This window comes from Cupressus sempervirens, chromosome 6, assembly GCF_028749045.1.
Source record: "Cupressus sempervirens isolate cs-2001-9-10 chromosome 6, ASM2874904v1, whole genome shotgun sequence".
Taxonomy (NCBI): Eukaryota; Viridiplantae; Streptophyta; class Pinopsida; order Cupressales; family Cupressaceae; genus Cupressus; species Cupressus sempervirens.
Window position 1 is genome coordinate 466,839,214 of NC_143123.1, and position 18,006 is coordinate 466,857,219.

General features: G+C 36.2%; 1 protein-coding gene across 2 annotated transcripts in view; it reads right to left on the minus strand.

Moving 5' to 3' along the window:
* Window positions 1-10,282: 10,282 nt before the first annotated feature.
* Window positions 10,283-18,006, minus strand: part of LOC149553077 (2-oxoglutarate and iron-dependent oxygenase domain-containing protein CP2-like) — a 140,709-nt gene continuing 132,985 nt past the window's right edge. Inside the window, exons 9-10 of one of the 2 annotated variants that reach the window (XM_089788583.1) lie at window positions 11,656-11,767; window positions 10,283-10,661 (exon numbers count right to left, since the gene is read on the minus strand). In XM_089788583.1, the coding sequence (XP_089644709.1) occupies window positions 10,623-10,661; window positions 11,656-11,767 (151 nt within the window). In that variant the 3' untranslated portion in view covers window positions 10,283-10,622. Of the gene's footprint in view, window positions 10,662-11,219; window positions 11,565-11,655; window positions 11,768-18,006 lie in introns of those variants that run through there. The other variant, XM_089788582.1, reaches the window with a different exon arrangement.

Here is an 18,006-nt window from a genome sequence, read left to right on the forward strand (position 1 = left end):
AAACCAAATCTCACCAAATATGTGTGTAACCTTTCATATCATGCTCTAGGGGCTTGTTTCAAACCATATAATTCTTTATGCAACTTACATACCATACTCTTCTTGCTTAGTTCAAAAAAATCTTCAAGTTGTTCAATGTAGACGACTTCTTCTAGGATTTCATTAAAAAATACACATTTGACATTCATTTGGTACACCTTGAATTCTCTGTAAGAAGCATATGCAAGTAATGTTCTTACACTTAACCTTTCAACTAGGGCAAATGTCTCTCCATAGTCAATTCCCTCTTCTTGTGCATATCCCTTACAAACCAATCTTGCTTTATTGCTTGTAACTTCACCTTTCTCATTTAGCTTGTTTCTGAATACCCACTTTATTCCAATCACACTCTTATCCTTTGGCCTTGGTACCAATGTCCATGTCATGTTATTCTATATTTGATCAATATCCTCATTCATTGCTTTAATCCAATCCTCATTCTTCAAAGCATCTTTGATTGATCTTGGCTCAAACTCACATAGTAAACATGTATCATTCTTCAACTTGTTTCTTATTATGATTCATGAATCTTTGTCTCCAATGATTTGATCAGGTGTATGGTGATTTCTCAAGTATTTTTCTAAATAGGTTCAAATCTTATTTCTTCTTATGGTAGTTCACTTGGTCCAGGTTGTTCATCCTCTTCAGGTATCTTTGGGAATAACTTAGTATTGTCTTTCTAGTGTTTGTCTTGCTCTCTCTAATGTTTAGCTTCTTCTCTTTATGACTCAACTCCTACAACCTGATGATCGGCAACATATTGATGCTCAATAGAGCTTTTTTGTTGAACTTCGACAATGATAGTATGTTGATGCTCGACAACCTCTTTCTCTAGTTTAGGTCAGGTACTTGGTTCTCCTTCATAGATGTAGACAAAATTTATGTAATCTTCAAGTTCTTTTTTGAATTCCTCTTCATTCTTCTATGCAAATTCATCAACTCTAACATTTGCACTTTCCAAAAATTTCTTAGTGTTAGAACTCAAACATTTTTATGCCTTTCTTTTAGTGGAATATCTTAAGAATATACCTTCATCACTCTTTGCATCAAGTTTTTCTTTCCTTGTGTCTTTCAATACATAACATTTACCTCCAAAAAATTTGAAATAATTGACATTGGGTGCATAGCCATACTAAAGTTCAAAGGGTGTTTTGTTTGTACCTATCTTGATTTGAACTTGGTTCAGTGTATAAACAACAATACTTATAGCTTCTCTCCAATACTCTTGTGAAACATTTTTCTCCATCATCAATTTTCTTGCACAATCTATGATTTATCTATTCCTTCCTTCAGCTATCCCATTTTGTGACCAAATCCTTGGGCACTCATTTGTCTCTTGATTCCTTCATCATTGTAGAATATATCAAACTCATCTCATATGGATTCACCTCTTCTATCTAATCTCAAGCACTTCAGACTCTTACCTCTTTCCTTCTAAACTCTAGAAAAATACCACTTAAACATATGAAAAGCCTCAAATTTTTCTTTAAGAAACATCACGGTCATCATTCTAGAGAAATCATCAACAAATAGAATAAAGTATGTGTCAGCAGAATAGATTTTCACTCTAATAGAATCACATAATTCAGTATGAACCATCTCCAAAATAACATCAAAAGAATAGGTCTTGCTCTTAAAAGATAACTTTTTCATTTTTCCAATTTGACATTGTTTGCACATGACCTTATCAGGTTTTCTTATTCTTGATAATCATCTTACTCTTTTCATCTTACTAAAGCTTACCAAATTATCAAAGTTCACATTACACAACCTCTTATGCCATAGCCAAAAATCTTCAAATTGGAAAAAAAGGCATGTATCTTGATATAGGTCTAGGTAAAACAAGTTACATCTTGTTTGCTCTCCACTTCCAATTAGTTCACTAGTAGCATCATAAATTTTTGCCTTCCTATTTTGGAATTTAACTCAGTAGCCTAAACTATTCAATTGTGCCACACTCAACAGATTATATTTCAATCCATCAACACAATATGCATTGCCACATATGATCTTGTCATTCAATATAATTGATCCTTTATCTTTCACATAACATAGTGCATCATTTCCAAACTTAACACTACTTCCATTATAATGTTCTAGCTTTTCAAACTTACTTGTATCACCATTCATATGATGTGAGAAACTACTATCAATTTTCTATTTATCATTCTTATCCACATGTGAGATTAAAGCAGTTTTCTCATCTTCATAAGATCTATCTTTCATTACAACATAAACAACTTCATCATTTTCATCAAAACCATCTTCTTTAGCAATGTAATAAGATTTCTTACCTTTTCCCTTTTAGTCTTTATTACCTTGGTTGTTTATGTTGTCTCTCCTTCCTCGACATTTGTTGTCTTTCATTTCCTCTTGATCTTTCTCGAGACATCTTGCAGCAATATGACCAACTTTGTTACATGCAAAACAAATTATAGCAAGTTTACCTTTGTTTTTGCCTTTCCCTCTTAGTAGCCTTCTTGTCAATCAAGCTTCTAGATCATCAAGATCATCATGCGATTCATTGTCACTATCCACCAGCATACTCTTTTTATTTCTTTTAGATCCATCAAGGGAGAGTTGAGACTTGAAAGCACATTCAACACTACAAGGTGTATAGTTATCAAAATTTGACAATTCAAATGCAGTGAGTCTACTAATTAGACTATCCAAGGTCAAATCGTTACCAGGTGTAGATCTCAGTTCTTGTATTGCATATACTCTAATTGCATAGATAGGAATTAAATTCCTTAATACCTTACTTAACACGGTCTTGTCATATATGTGTCCTCCAGCTCCTCTAATTGCATTTACAACCTCTTTAATTCGGCTACAATGATGTGTAATAGTTTCTCCTTTCAATCTCATGTCATCAATCTTACTTGTCAAACTTTCTGCTTTAGCCCTTAACACATTTTTGTCTCCTCCATGAATTTGTGCCAACTTATCCCACATTTGCATTGCAATAGTGCAGTATGTCACATCATCAAATTCAACATAACTCAAGGAAGATGTCAGATCTATCATCACTTGATTGTGCTCCTGTTTCTCCTTTATTTCCTCAATAGTCATGGGTCTAGGTACTTCAATGAATTCATTGTCCATGTAGTATAGTGAAAAATCTCCAACTCCAATTAGATGTAATCTCATGAGTCATTATCATGTTGGGAAGTTCTCTTTATTTAGCTTGGGTACCTCTCTCTTGTACATCTTGATCTTTAGCTTAAGTCCCTTCAAACATTCCTTACACACACCAAAGCTCCAATACCAATTGTTAGAATGATAGAATAACTAAGAGGGGGGTGAATTAGTTATCCTCAAGTGCAGATGTACCAATTAAACTTTTAACAACTTCAAACAACTCATTCAAACTCATAAATCTACTTAGCCATATATAACAACTCATTGGCAACTTAACTTATTCATTCATCACTTACCTCTTTGTTTAGTATTCAACTAACAGAAATATAAACTAGCAAATAGCATGCATCATGAAATTAGCATTCACACAATTATGACACTAAGATTTATTGTGGATTTTCCAACTAATGAACAGGTGCTAAATTCCAAAGAAAGAAGAATTTTGAATGGGAAATGAATAACAATCGAGAATATATGAAGATAGTCTACAGAAAATGTAAACCTAAGAGGACTTGAATCGAAGCAAAGCCCCCTCAAAATTATGTAATTAATGCAATAGTGTAAAATCAAATATAGTAGACATATTTGTAACAAAGGGTATGTCCTCTAAAAGCCCTTTGTTGAAGAACTAGAGGCATTTATGCTATAAATAGACCAGATACTAGCATCCCAAGCATTATTGGGGGTTTTCTTTCTCGTTCCTTTTTCCCTAGTACCTGCAATTTGAATGGGACAAAAATATTATAAAATTAATTTTCGACTATAATATATAAAAGGGTTCTAGCCTTTTATTGATCAAAATAAAAATTTTTTAAAAATTAACTACAGTATTCTACCCTCTATCCTAACACCAACCTTAAAGACATCTCCAAGTTGGGATTGCTAACCTTCCTAAAGATCTCCAAGTCCTAAATGATATAATATCATTTCTAGCACCATCCTTAGTTACTTCGTCTTCTATGGAGTATTCCCTCTAAGGTCCTTCCTCAAAGATTTATCCTCTATCCAAGGTCCTTATAACATATAGGGATAGACTAATCTCCAGACAAAATACACTAAAGAAAAACAAAGTCAAACTTTTCTTTTTTTGCCAAATTCACGAATACGTAGTGATTTTTTTCCCTTTTTTTTGTTGTTTTCGACTATAAACTATGCAAATCGTAAAGATCAAATGCTGAAATTTTTAGAAAAATCCATGATGTTTTTGATTTTTTGAAAATTGGTCAGCTATACTATTTGTAGGGAGGATAGTTGCATCCTAACATATGCAAAGGATGGCATTTTTGAAATATTTTGGCCATAAATATTATATCATCACTCATGTCAATCAAATAGAGACTTACCTTGCATACCAACATTAAGGAGGTGATGCCATATAAAGATCACTCTCTTCCCTTAAAAAGGGACTTTCTTGATCTTAAACCATTAATCGTAACCATTAAATCATGAATATTATTTGGAGTCACTTTTACATAAACATATATACATATGCATAACTTATCCATATACATAATTCATGAAATAAGTAATATAAATAAATGAATAGATTGCATCATACTTTCCTTACCTTGTCTTTGATTAGCACACATGGTTCAGTCTCATAATGAATTATGTTTAATCTCATTGATACTTTGAAGATTGGTTCTTTTGATTCCACCTATTTTCCTCCTTGTTTCATTTGTCATATATGTCCTTTTCAAATAATGACAACATCTCTTAATAACAACCCTTTGAAAAGTCACAAAACTTCATAATTGCAATCCTTTCAAAAAAATCACAACAGATCATAATTACAGTCCTTGTGAAAAGTCACAACACTTTATAATTAAAATCCATTCATAAAGTCACATCAATTCATAGTTAAAATCTTTTTGAAAAGTCGCAACACTTCATAATTAAAATCCTATTGAAAAATCACAACACAACATAAACAACTTTTTTGAAGAATCACAACCATTCATAATTACAACCTTACCAAAGAGTTGCATTCTTTCATAATTGCAACCTTTGGAAAAGTCCCTTGTTTTCTTGTCAACATTTCATCTTCCATTAATTATTCTTAACTTTTATCTTATCCTCTTTCTTCCATTTTTAAAAATGAACTCTCCTCCCTTTCATCTATTAATTTGAAGGAGTCACATCTCTTTATTACATCTTTTAGTTTTCATTAAAGTTTGTTAATTTTTATTATTCCTTATTATATTATTTATTTTATATTTATCATCATTCATTATAAGTCCTATATAGAAAGGTAATATAGTTTCTATAATATTATCTCTTATTTATATTATTAATTTTATGAATGCATTCATTCATTGTAATTTTGGTATATTTAATTGTTTTAAATCTTAGAATAGATATTATTTTATTGATAATAAGATAAGATAAATTCATTAATTCCGACAGGAGACCAACGAGGGTCTAAGGGATTGGAAACAATAGCAAGGGGGAGCAGCACCAAATGGTGTCCACAAAAAGAACGTGAAAGAAAAACAACAAAAGAACCAAGAAAAGGAAGAGCAACAGCCACGAACTCCTCACAGGTGAGAAATAGTCAAAAATGGAAACGTGTGCATTAGAGCAAGAAGGTGCTCTAGAAGATTGCCTCTGAGGTCTACAGGAAGTAGTAGTAGTAGAGAGACGCTGTTGAGTGTGATCTCTACAGGGTCTCACAAATTTGGTGTGAACTGAGATAGTGCAGAGAGGCTGCTTCAATCCTCGGGCAAGAACCGTAGGACTGAAAAGGGAGGTTATGAGTTGCATAGGAGTTGGTGTCAAGCAAAGCTAGAGCTATAAAGTGTGCTCATGAAGCCACATGGCCTCCTGAAGGTAGAGAGCAAGACAGTGCTAGTCAATATATTTGAAAAATGAGGGAAGAGACTGGCACTTTTTGAATAGATAGTAGAATCTCCCCTAGATCTCATAGTAAATGGGACAACGAAAGATAAAGTGAGACTCAATCTCAACCTCCCTGAGGTGACAAAGCTAAAAAATCTTGTCCTCCATACCGATCTGGTGATTAGTCTAAATACGTAGCTAGTGAGATCCCACTCTAAAAGATCCCAAGGAGATGTGAAGAGTGTGAGTCCGACGAGTGAGGTACCAGAGACATAAGATGATCATGTCTTGGATGTTAAAGAAGTGCTCAGCATAGAAGGCCATACGCAGACAGAGTCCACTTGGGGGATTCCTCCAGGTCATGATAACATACTGTCTATAGATGTCAATTCTAACATGCTCGTTCAACTCCAACTGAGGTGGAAGGTGGGCTAGAGCGTCCAAAGAAAACTGAAAGGGGGGAAGACTATCCATACTAATACTAATTGAGCCCAAGAGGGCAGAAACCTGGGTGTACCAACAATGAGACCTGTGACCAGAGTCCAAACCTACAACCTCCTTAGAGGAATAATAAGCCAAGTAGGAATATCTGTGATGACTATCGGGGGAATCAACGAAGCTCCGGACCCAGTGAAGAAGCCAAACTAAATCAAAGATGATCCCCAATCTGAAAGGGTGAGCTCCAAACTATACCAAAATGATGTTGTGTGGTGTGGATCAGTGACATCTGATAATGCATTGAAGGAAAAGAGTTTGGACTCTCAACAAAGGCCCAATTAGACTCCAAGAGGGAGGGGCCCCAAACAGTAGATCCATAGAGGACAGTTGACTTGACCAGGGAGTCAAGAAGAGACATCTTAGTTGTGGTGTCCTGGAAGTGGTGTCGAAAGCACTATCACTCGAGAATAGTGAGGGAGTCGAGCCTCTTGTTGACTCAGGGCTGCATTGCTAGTCTTAAGCTAAATTGAGGTCCAAAAAACTCAAACCCCACAGGCATATGAAGATGCAATCGTGATCTTGGTACCCTGGAAGTAAAAAAGGTGTGATGTCTTCAAACAATTGAAGACCATGACTCGAGTCTTACCTTGATTTACAACTAGTCATGTGAGTCGCAAAAAGAGGCCAAGTCATCAAGGAGTCATTGAAGAGCATCGAAGGAAGATGCTAGGAGAATCACATCATCAACAAATAGGACAATAGAGATCAACGCCTGATGTAAGTAACAACCATTGCTAGGAAGTGAGCAATCACAGAGAAATGCCTCACGCTTGTCGATGTAGATGCCAAAGAGAGTAGGGGATAGAGGGAAACTCGGTTTCACCCCGATAGTGCTTTGGATAGGGTCAAAGAAGCGTTGTGGAGTCTTAAATCTACCCACAACGCACTCGCATAACCTCATAATAGTTGTTAGGAAAATCTCTAAGATCCTGATGTCCTTAAGATGTTGAAAGAGAGATGCCTGAGGTATAGAGTCGAAGGCTTTGCGAAAGTCAACAAAATAGCAATAAACTTTTGTCAAGCGATGGTGAGCCTCCTCAATGATGGCCCATAAGGTCAAAATATGATCAATGGTCTGAAAATCTATACGAAACCTAGCCTAACCCCTACCCCCACAATGTTGTTGATCGAGCTCTCTAGACAAGATATCGTTCAACACAGTCACAGAGAGTTTGGTGAAGGTATGCCCACCCATGATGGTCCTATAGTTCCTAGGGTCGAAAGTTGGCCTAGACTTATGCATCAAATAGATAATATGTCTTGACCAAGAGTTGGGGAAGCCAATGCAAACCACTCAATTAAAGAGCATTGTAAGAAAGGGGCCTAGGATAGAGATACCCAACTTGAAGAATTCAACTTGGAATCCTTCCTCATCTAGTGTTTTGCTACTATTCATAACTCTAACTACCTCACTAATGTGGGAGAAGGAGAAGAGGTGACAATGGGTGGGGGGAGGATGAGATGGAGAGGGGGCTAGCCAAGAATATCATAGATTATATGCATTTAATTATTTGTATTTTTAATATATTTTTTAGTAATTTTGATATGATTTGGTCATCATTATTTCCTTATTAATACTATACTGTCTAATTATTATTAAAATTCTATCTTCAAATGGGGTTATGCCAATGTCTCACTTGAGTTTTGTTGAGAATGGTAGTTCTAATGCTAAGTATATTTGTACAAGTGAATGATCTAATGAGCACAAACAACTCATTGATGTTCTCGTTAAGAATCTTCTAAAGGTACAAAGGGTGTGAAATTGATGGGAGACTGGTAAGAAGTCCAAAATGGTGTTCTTTAGGTTGATCCATTTTGGGAGCCAAGAAAAGGGTTTTTTCACCACTATAGGTGATTTATTCAATCAATAATAATGGCAACCAAACAATTCTAGTGGCTTTTATGAGTTGTTTCAACGATAAGAAACACTAGTTTGTTTTGAGAGAGGAGTTCAATACATCCTTTGAGGAGGATAGAAAGAAGACAATAAAAGGAAATCTCATGTGGACAATATGATGTTGGATTCCTCTTTTTAGCCATCCAGGCTAGAAGAGGATTATGCCCATGTGATCTTATTAAAACTTCTTGGTCCAAGGAAATAAATTTAGAGAAGGATCATTTCCCTATAGCTAAACAAAAAACATTGAAACAATTTTAGAAACCACCCAAATCATAGATAAAATGCTTGTAAGATTTTAAATTGTATTGCATTCTTTGCCTTTTCACTTTACTTTGTTGCTCCTTAGTTTTCCTTTGTTGTTTTGTTCTTATTATGAAATCTTTCCTCTTGCCAAAGGGCTTTGGCCCTTTTAATATCATTGTTTACCTTAACCTAAAGCATTTCTCTTTTTCCTACGTTAGGGTCCTCCAAACATGCTACATCGACTCTTAAACAAATGGATATACATTGTACCTTAAACAAAACACAAATCAGATTTTAAATAAAATACACATTGTCAACATTGATATTAGCAAAATATTTATAATTTTAAAAATGACAACTATCAAATTTGCCAAAGATATGTAAGGTCCATTCTTCCGAAATGGATTGGAAAAACAGTCTAAATTATACATTAAATCCTTCATCAAAAAACTTAAAAAACATATACATGCCTTATTGTGTTCTATTTACCATATAGAATGTGTCATTTTCATTGACGCCAAAAAAACTCTAATCACGAGCGAGTTAAAACCACAATCCCAGACGAAATCATCTTTGTTAAAGTCAAAGTCTCTGTCTTCCATGTCGAGACAACTGCATTGATTAGTTGGTTAGATTATTTTCAGATAACAAAGAATATAGATCGCAATTAGCCTAAAAAATTGTGGCGAAGAGAAAATTGAAATGAAGAAAAGACGCTTGGATCAAACAAAATATCAAATGGTTGAGATATAGTGGACAAAATCGCATGAGTGCCCAAGTGTAAATACCGAAATCAAGTATGTGAGAGAAGTAAGAGTGACACTGTAGTCAAAACATCTTGGGAAAAGAATGGAATACTACACCAAGCATTTCAATCCCACATGTGAACAAACGCACTGCATAGAGACGGATATAAAATGGGACACAAAAATGCTAATAGCCCAATAAAGAACCAACTCACAACATCTTATGTGTGAAACAAGAAGGTTGAAAACAATCGAAGGGTGACATGCTAGCAGGGTTTTTGTCCTTTGCACGTTTCAACCAGTGATAACAGAATCTCATTACATCTGGATTTTTGTCTTTTGAGGACTTCAATGCAAATCTACATGTATTGTAAAAAGTTCTCTAAAAACATTGTTCGGGGAGGAAGGAATTATAAATATGGCAGATTATCTAGTCAAAATTCACCACAAAAGAAAATTGATCTGCAAGGTTTAAATATCACACTTATATTTGCTTTTGGGTTTTGTTGTTTAGTTCTTTAGTGGTCATTGCATTGCATTGTTTTCAACTTTGGGTTCCATGGACTGATTGATCTTGTGGATACCATTAGAAATCTTTATTCATCCATTTCCTCAAATTAATAATAACTGATAATTACATATTATACTTTCTAGAGAATTCATTCCCTCAATATTGAACATTTCACTATTTTCTAATAGATATTTTAGCAAAATCTAAGTGTGGATCCAAGCTATCTATTGACCTAAAGTTAAAGCTTGTAAAGAACAGACATAGATTAAATAATATGGATAAATAATGTAAGAGTATTATACTATGAACATTTAGTTATCAAAGAATGAACAAGAGGCTACTGCCAGCATCAACATTGTTACCATGGGACAAAAGCAACTATTTGCAGGATACAGCATTTTAAATCATCATTACAAAGTTATTCAGTTCACTGCCTAACTTGAAAATGCATTTGCTGCTATCCTTCCCTTATTAAGACACAAAAGATGTGTCCGAGAAATTGATTACAAACAGAACATATATGCATGGCTTTCAAGGTTACCAGCAAGCCATACACCACTTCAGTATATTCAACGCCCCTACCCCACACCACCCCAGGCCTTATGCAACATTCCGTAAGACATTTCATGCAACATTCCACAAGGAGGTTATCCATCCATGTACAAGATGTAGAACCCTTCAACTTTTCCCGATTTGAACATTCAATTCACACCTTGCATGTTAAGATTGGTATAAACCTTTTCATCTGCAAGAACCAGTCTGCCTATCAAACTCTGGGATCATAATAACTATCTATAAACCAGAATCTACAAACAATCTATGCAAAACACAAATACAATATAAAGCACTGTAAGTTTTGTCCCTACACAGACAGGTTGATTAGTAACTTCCTAATGACAAGAAAGAACACATAAAAAAAAAATGTTCACCTAGAGTACATGCCCTGACATTCCACACTTGCAATGTCTTCCAACTCTCTCTTTTGATGGCAGAGAATGAAATTAAAATTACACCATGAAAGCAGATTAAAGAATGCCTTAACACAATTCTGACAATTGTCAGCACCACTCTTTGCTACAATTTAGAAATATTTAAATCTCTCTCATTGGGTTATTAGATCCTAACTGGCATCTGACTGTGTTGAAACATACTAAACGTGACCAGAGAAAAGAAAATCTGCATCGAATCTTCCAATAAGAATAAACCCAGATAAAAGAAGCGTATAAATGATCAAAACTGGACAGAAATTATCTTTTCCGGTGTGACGTATACTAATGCCAGTCACATTAAACTCCATACCAGAGACAGAAAAACATTTAATTAGCTTTTACATATCAATAGCTCGGGCAACTCGGGTCTAATTTCTTACAAGTCCAAGATTGGTCTTATGCATCTTCAGGAGTAAGATTGAGCTTCTTTATGCATACAAAAATAATTTGTGAACTCTACGGCCATGTTTTTGTTGCAACTGGGCCAAAAAATAATTAGCATGATAAACCTAAAACTAAACAGATGGGAAACTGCCTGCTGGAATTCATGCTGAAAAACTAAACCAGAAAGCATCCACCTATACACAGATAAATTATGACAATATGATACAATGAAGCATTCACAGAAGCTACACTTGATCTCTTTGAATAAGTATTTCCTGCAAGATGAACAATTGGGGAAAATAAGTAACCTAAACAAAAAAATTACAATTTAATTCAGTGATCAGAAACAGTGGGTATCATTGCTACCTGCTTCCTTGAAGCAAAGATCTGGCTTTGACGAGCTTCCTTCTGACGAAAGCAGTCGCCACACCAATCAGGAAAATCTGTCCGATGCTGCTTTAGCTCCCTAAACAGTGAACTGCAATAAACATGTGTACTAATCTTAATTGAAGAACATGTACCCTACTCAACTATCCACCATTCAAAACCTTCCAATTCATTGATATGGTGTAAAGGACTACTACTTATTTGCAGATTATGTAGAGCTGTAAACAGGAATAACTTAGAATATATCACAAGCTATAGAAAACATCCATCAACATACCACTATTTATCGCCATCGCATTAAATATCCAGAGAACAAAGAAAGTTGTTTCAAACCAAACCACTATTTCATAAAAATCCTTCGAAATTCCATAAAACAATTCACAAAGTGATACAAGTTACTCAAATAGTTTGTTATAAATAACATCCAATAGACATGATGGTACATGGATAATATCCTCTAAACAAGGAATGCAAAGAAGCCCAATGTAATGTTCCCATTTTTAGCAGATTCTTGCAGTTGGTTTGGTCAGTTCACCATCGCGACTCTCGTGAGTTGATAGTGGGATTTGAGGATCTCAGTTGTGGGGTTATAGGCTTTCCAACCTCAGATGGTGTGTTTTGGCTCCATTTGAGGGATTTACTATTTATAGTAAGTCAAGCTATTAGTTTCAATGAGGTTAGTTGACTTATAAGAGTTGAGTGATAACTCTCATTTTTTATTCTGGGCTTCCAGTTTGGGCTCCAAGAATCTCAGAGGAAGCATCTATTTATGGTCAGCTTCATTCATTGTCTTTCTTCATCAAGACCACTTTGGTGTTGTCAGATTTTGAGTTTGATGCTTCTTCTGTTGTTTTTGCGAGACAGGTGAATTATTATTATTCATCTAAATATGCTGAGGTTATTTTTGTTGGTGTTTGATGTTGGTAACCTCAATATCATAGCTCGTTAAAACCAGGTTGAAAGTATTTAAATAGTGGGCACAAGAAACAGTGTTCTTGTGTGTTAGATTATTATGTCATAATGGAAAAGGTCATTTTTGGAGCCAAAAGCATTTAATAAATCATATTATAATGGCACTTTATTATATTTTTACATTGTGTGGAGGAAGCTTCTTAAGTGAAGTTTATTTGGGAAACTTGTGCTATTTGGAGATTATAATTATGAGGCCATTTGATGGCAAACGCATCCGATTGATTATTTTCTTTATTTGCCTGTGAAGAGTTTCTGGTGTGTTTGTGTTTTTTCTGAAGTATAAGGGTCTGGAATTAAGAAGCACCTGATAATTCACAGCTGAGGTATTGTGAATTAGTTCTAAGAATTATCTAGATTGAATTATAGTTTTTCCCTACTGTTATGTACTGTTTGTGATTTGGTACACCATAATTGTCTACTATTTGGCCTGGTTATAAGAGGAATGTATTGTGGCTTCCATCCCTGTATTTGGAAGCAATTTCAGACTTTGTGGAAGGCTGCAATCAACTATTGGAGGCAGCAATCAGGTTTTAGAGCACCTGCGATTGTTCGGAGAGGCAGTTGGGCATCATTGGAGGCTGTAGTCCCTTTCCTAAGGCGGTGTTAGGCATCAATACAGGCTTGCAACCAACAATTAGAGACCTGTGATCATTAATTAGTTGCCTGCGAACTCAATTTGGGGACTGCATTTCATGAAAGGAACTCATATTTATTGTTGCAATCAGCATTGAAGAATGCTTGAGTTATCACAGGTTCCGCACTATGTAATTTTCATGTAGAATGTCCATTGAGTTCATATAATTAACATTGCAATAGCATTTTGATTTTAGAACTAGTTGATTAGTGAATTGTTAAAATTTAGTATTGTCTTTTCTTTACCATTATTTATATATTCAAAAACTCAAAACAAAGAAAGTTGCATTAACACTATAGCTCAAATGGCATAGAGTGGGAATATTTTCCAAGCGTTTGCCAAATTGCCAAACTACTAATTCAGTAAAAGAAATTGGTATTATTATGTTATAACCAGCAAAGGGTTTTAACTTTTTATAGTAGTATTAGAGCGGTTTTCTACCATCTTGTGGGGTAGGAAAATATTTATTAATTCACATCTGTTGTTGTATATGGAGTGACCAGCACTCTAGCATTTTCTAGCAATGGACAAACATAGGAGGACTAGTAGTTCTGGAAACCGGTGGAGTAATGAAGAAGTTAAAAGGAAAATGAAGGCTTTGCAAGAGAGTATGGAGAAATTTAAGTTTCATCCGCAAAGGTTGGCAGAGAGCTTGTCGAACTCAAAGACAGTTGATAAGGCAGCAAGGTATGTGGTTTCTGCTTTCAAGAGACCGGCACTAAGGATGTAGGGAAGAAGGCTTGAGTTCTCACCGATTGGCATTCAGGACATAGATGTACTTGTGTTCAGTACAGCACCCACTAGTCCTATCCATAGTTTTGATGATGGACTTTCCACACACAGACATGTGGATGTATCAGTGTCATTGGTGGATAGCAGCACTAAGCTTTAGCAGGTTGATGAATCAAGAGTTGTTCGTGTAAATAGTGCAGGTACTATTGGGGTAGTAGTTACTGCTGATTGTTCTGCCTATCTCGGGGAGGGGATTGTTATGGGAGATTTAAATGTCAGTTTTTGTAGTGCTTCTCCACTACAGGAGGCAGCTACTTCTGCAAGTCGGACCGATGCATGTGTAGAGTCACCCAGGTGTGATATTGGTGATTTGGGTGTTAAAGTGGAGTCAACAAATGTTGGTTTATACTCTAGCATTATTGATTCACAACTTGGCCTAGAGTCATGTGTGCAAAATCATGTGATAGTAGTTGAGGCTCTGTCAGGTGATGGGGATACAGATAGTATGGACACCTCTGATTATTCGTTTAAGGATGCTATGAGCTACACCAGGGATAATATTCCTTTTCAAATATTCGGTGATGATTCTAAGGAGGTTTTGGACAGGTACCAGGATCAAGATATGCAGGGACTTTCTATTGAGGGGGAAGTAGAGTCATGCGAAGAGTGTGATATCGTGTGGGCTTCCGCTTCTTCAAAGGAGGTGTCAGTTGAGGTACCAATTAGTTGTATTTTGGTTGCAGATGTGTGTGAGGATAGCACACATGCAATGAGCAATCTAATGGTGAGCAACTCTAATTGAGTTTCCTATCACTGTACAATTAGCAAGACAGAGAGCTTGCATAGGAATCAGGGATTACAAAGGCATCATGTGGCCAGCCAGTCGAAGGTGAGTGATGGTAACATCTCTTCAGCTTTTGAGCATCATGATGTGATTCATTAGATGTTAGGTACATATGGTTGGCATGTTCCTATGTCAAATGAATATGGTAATAGTACTCTCTCTAGCAGAGATTCATGCACTTCGAGAGGCTGTCAGGATCTTAAAGCATAACTATTTGCAATTAGTTGCTGATAGGAACTACCTTTTGGAGTGGTGTAGCACCTGTTATGAGATGTTAGGGAAAGAGGAGGTGGTTGAGCTCATCCAAGAGCTTGAGGTGACTGTGGACTCTCTTCGGTGTACTCAATTGGCTCTTTAGGAGTAATAGTCACAGTTGGATAAGGTTACTGTGGAGTTGGAGTGAGTATAGTAGACACCAGCCCCAAATCATGTTCAATTGCATATTGTGGTTGGTGATGAGTTTGCTTCCACAGTTAGGAACGAGGGGCATGATTATGTGGCAATCACATCTATCCAAGATATGGGTGCAATAGATACAGAAGAGATGAGAGAATCTGTTGAGGACTGCAGTGTGATTCCTGTTGTGCCACGTTTTTAGAGGGATTAGTTGTGGCTAACTGGGGAGCGGGTTGTTGCTTCCACATATACTTTCTACTGCACAGATTCTTTCATTGAGTATCTTTTGGAGAGTTCAAATGTGTGGGAGGATTCATAGAGAGTGTCTAAGGGTAATCTCATCTGAGGCTCTTGTACTATTCGGAGGTTGGTGGGAAAGATCGTAGACTCTATCTACCATGCTTGGGTTTGCTGAGAGGATTGACCAGGACCCTATCTGACTAGTACTTTGGCATCAGAGATTGAAGTAATCTCATGATCCCCATTTTGATATTGATGAGCTCTTGACAAAGATTGGGAGTTTTTTTTTTGGCATTACAATGTGAGGAATGCTCTTCACTTCTCTTTTGACCCACACGTAGAGGATTTAGTTTCACGTCAGTGTGGCTTGGCTCTAGCTTCATACCATCCATTCTGGGATGGGTTAGCACCATCTTTTGCATATGGGATCAGTAGCTGTTAGACCACTTGCAATATCCACACACCCAGGACAATTTATCTAAGCTTGGAGTTAATGATAGTGATTCAAGTACTTATGGTTGTTATCGTCTCTACAGTGCAATTGGGTGTGAGTGTCACTTTGATGGGTGCTTAGGTGTGGACAGAGTTGGTATTTCAATTGGGTTGAGTTTTGATGAGTCATTGCCTTCATCAACGCCTAGAGTCAGTTTTCAAATGATTCTGATGTTGATGCCTATTATTTGGGTAATGGTGCTACAAGAGTTGCTTGTACACAGCAGGGATAGCACATAGTTCTACCCTTGGGATCCAAGATGTTCTTTTTGCTTTGGGATTGCTTGGGACAAGCAATCTTAGGGAGGGAGGACTGTAATGTCCCCATTTTTAGCAGGTTCCTACAATTGGCTTGGTTAGTTCACCATTGCGACCCTCGTGAGCTAATAGTGCGATTTAAGGGTCTCAGTTGTAGGGTTATAGACTTTCCAACCTCCTATGGTGTGTTTTCACTTCATTTAAGGGACTTACTATTTAAAGTAAGTCAAACTGTTGGTTCTGATGAGCTGAGGAGTTAGAGGAGTTGAGTGATGCTCTCAATTCCTTTTCAGGCTTCCAGTTTGGGCTCCAAGAATCTTGGAGGGAGCATTTATTTATAGTAAGTCACCTCGTCAGGTTCATTCATCCTCTTTCTTCATCAGGATCACTCTGATGTTGTTAGATTCTGATGCTTCTTCAATTGTTTTCGCAAGATGGGTGAATTATTATTATTATTCATCTAAATATGTTGAGGTTGCTATTTTTGTTGGTGTTTGATGTTGGTCACCTCAGTATCATAGCTCATTGAAACTGGGTTAAAAGTATTTAAATAGTGGACACAAGAAATAGAGGGCTTGTGTGTTAAAATACTATGTTATGGTGGAAAAGTCATCTTTGGAGCCAAAAGCAATTAATAAATTATATTATAATGACACTTTATTATATTTTAACATTTATGGAGGAAGCTTCTTAGGTGAAGTTCATTTCAGAAACTTGTGCAATTTGGAGATTATAAATACGAGGCCATTTGATGGGAAAGGCATTTGATTGATTATTTTCTTTGTTTGCTTGTGAAGAGTTTCTCATGTGTTTGTGCCTTGCTGAAGTATAAGGGTTTGGAATTAAGAAGTACTTGGTAATTCACAGCTGAGGTACTGTAAATTAGTTCTGAGAAATGTCTGAATTGAATTATAGCTTTTTCCAACTGTTATGTATTGTGCTTGGGAATTTCATTGTGGCTGGAGAATTTGTGATTTGGGACGCCATAATTGTCTACTGTTTGGCATGGTTATAAGAGGCATGTACTGTGGCTGCTGTCCCTGTATTTGGCAGCAATTTCAGACTTTGTGGAAGGCTGCAATCAATTATTGGAGGTCAGTAGTCAGGTTTTAGAGCACCTCCGATTGTTCGGAGAGGCATTTGGGTATCATTGGAGGCTTTCATCCCTTTCTTGAGGCAATGTTAGGCATCAATACGCCTGCAACCAACAATTAGAGACCTGCAATTATTAATTAGTTGCCTGTGAACTCAATTTGGGGACTGTGTTTCATGAGAGGAGCTCATATTTATTGTTGCAATCAGCGTGAAGAATGCTGGAGTTATCACAGGTTCCGCACTATGTAATTTTCATGTAGAATGTCCATTGAGTTCATATAAATAACGTGGCAATAGCATTTTGATTTCAGAACTGGTTGATTAGTGAATTTTTAAAATTTAGCATTGTATTTTCTTTACCATTATTTATATATTCAAAATAGCGAAACAAAGGAGGTCGCATTAACACTATAGCTCAAATGGCATAGAGTGGGAATGTTTGCCAAGTGTTTCACGAACTGCCAAACTATTAATTCAGTAAAAGAAATTGGTGTTATTAAGTTATAGCCGGCAAAGGGTTTTTACACCCAATATTTTTAGAGATCAAATGATCCTAAACAACTCTTCCATTTACATAACTGAACCTGGAGCTCATATTTGTACTTGAACCACATTAACTCTTCTCAAGACTACTAACTTAATAAAATTCACATTCTTTATGTTTGAC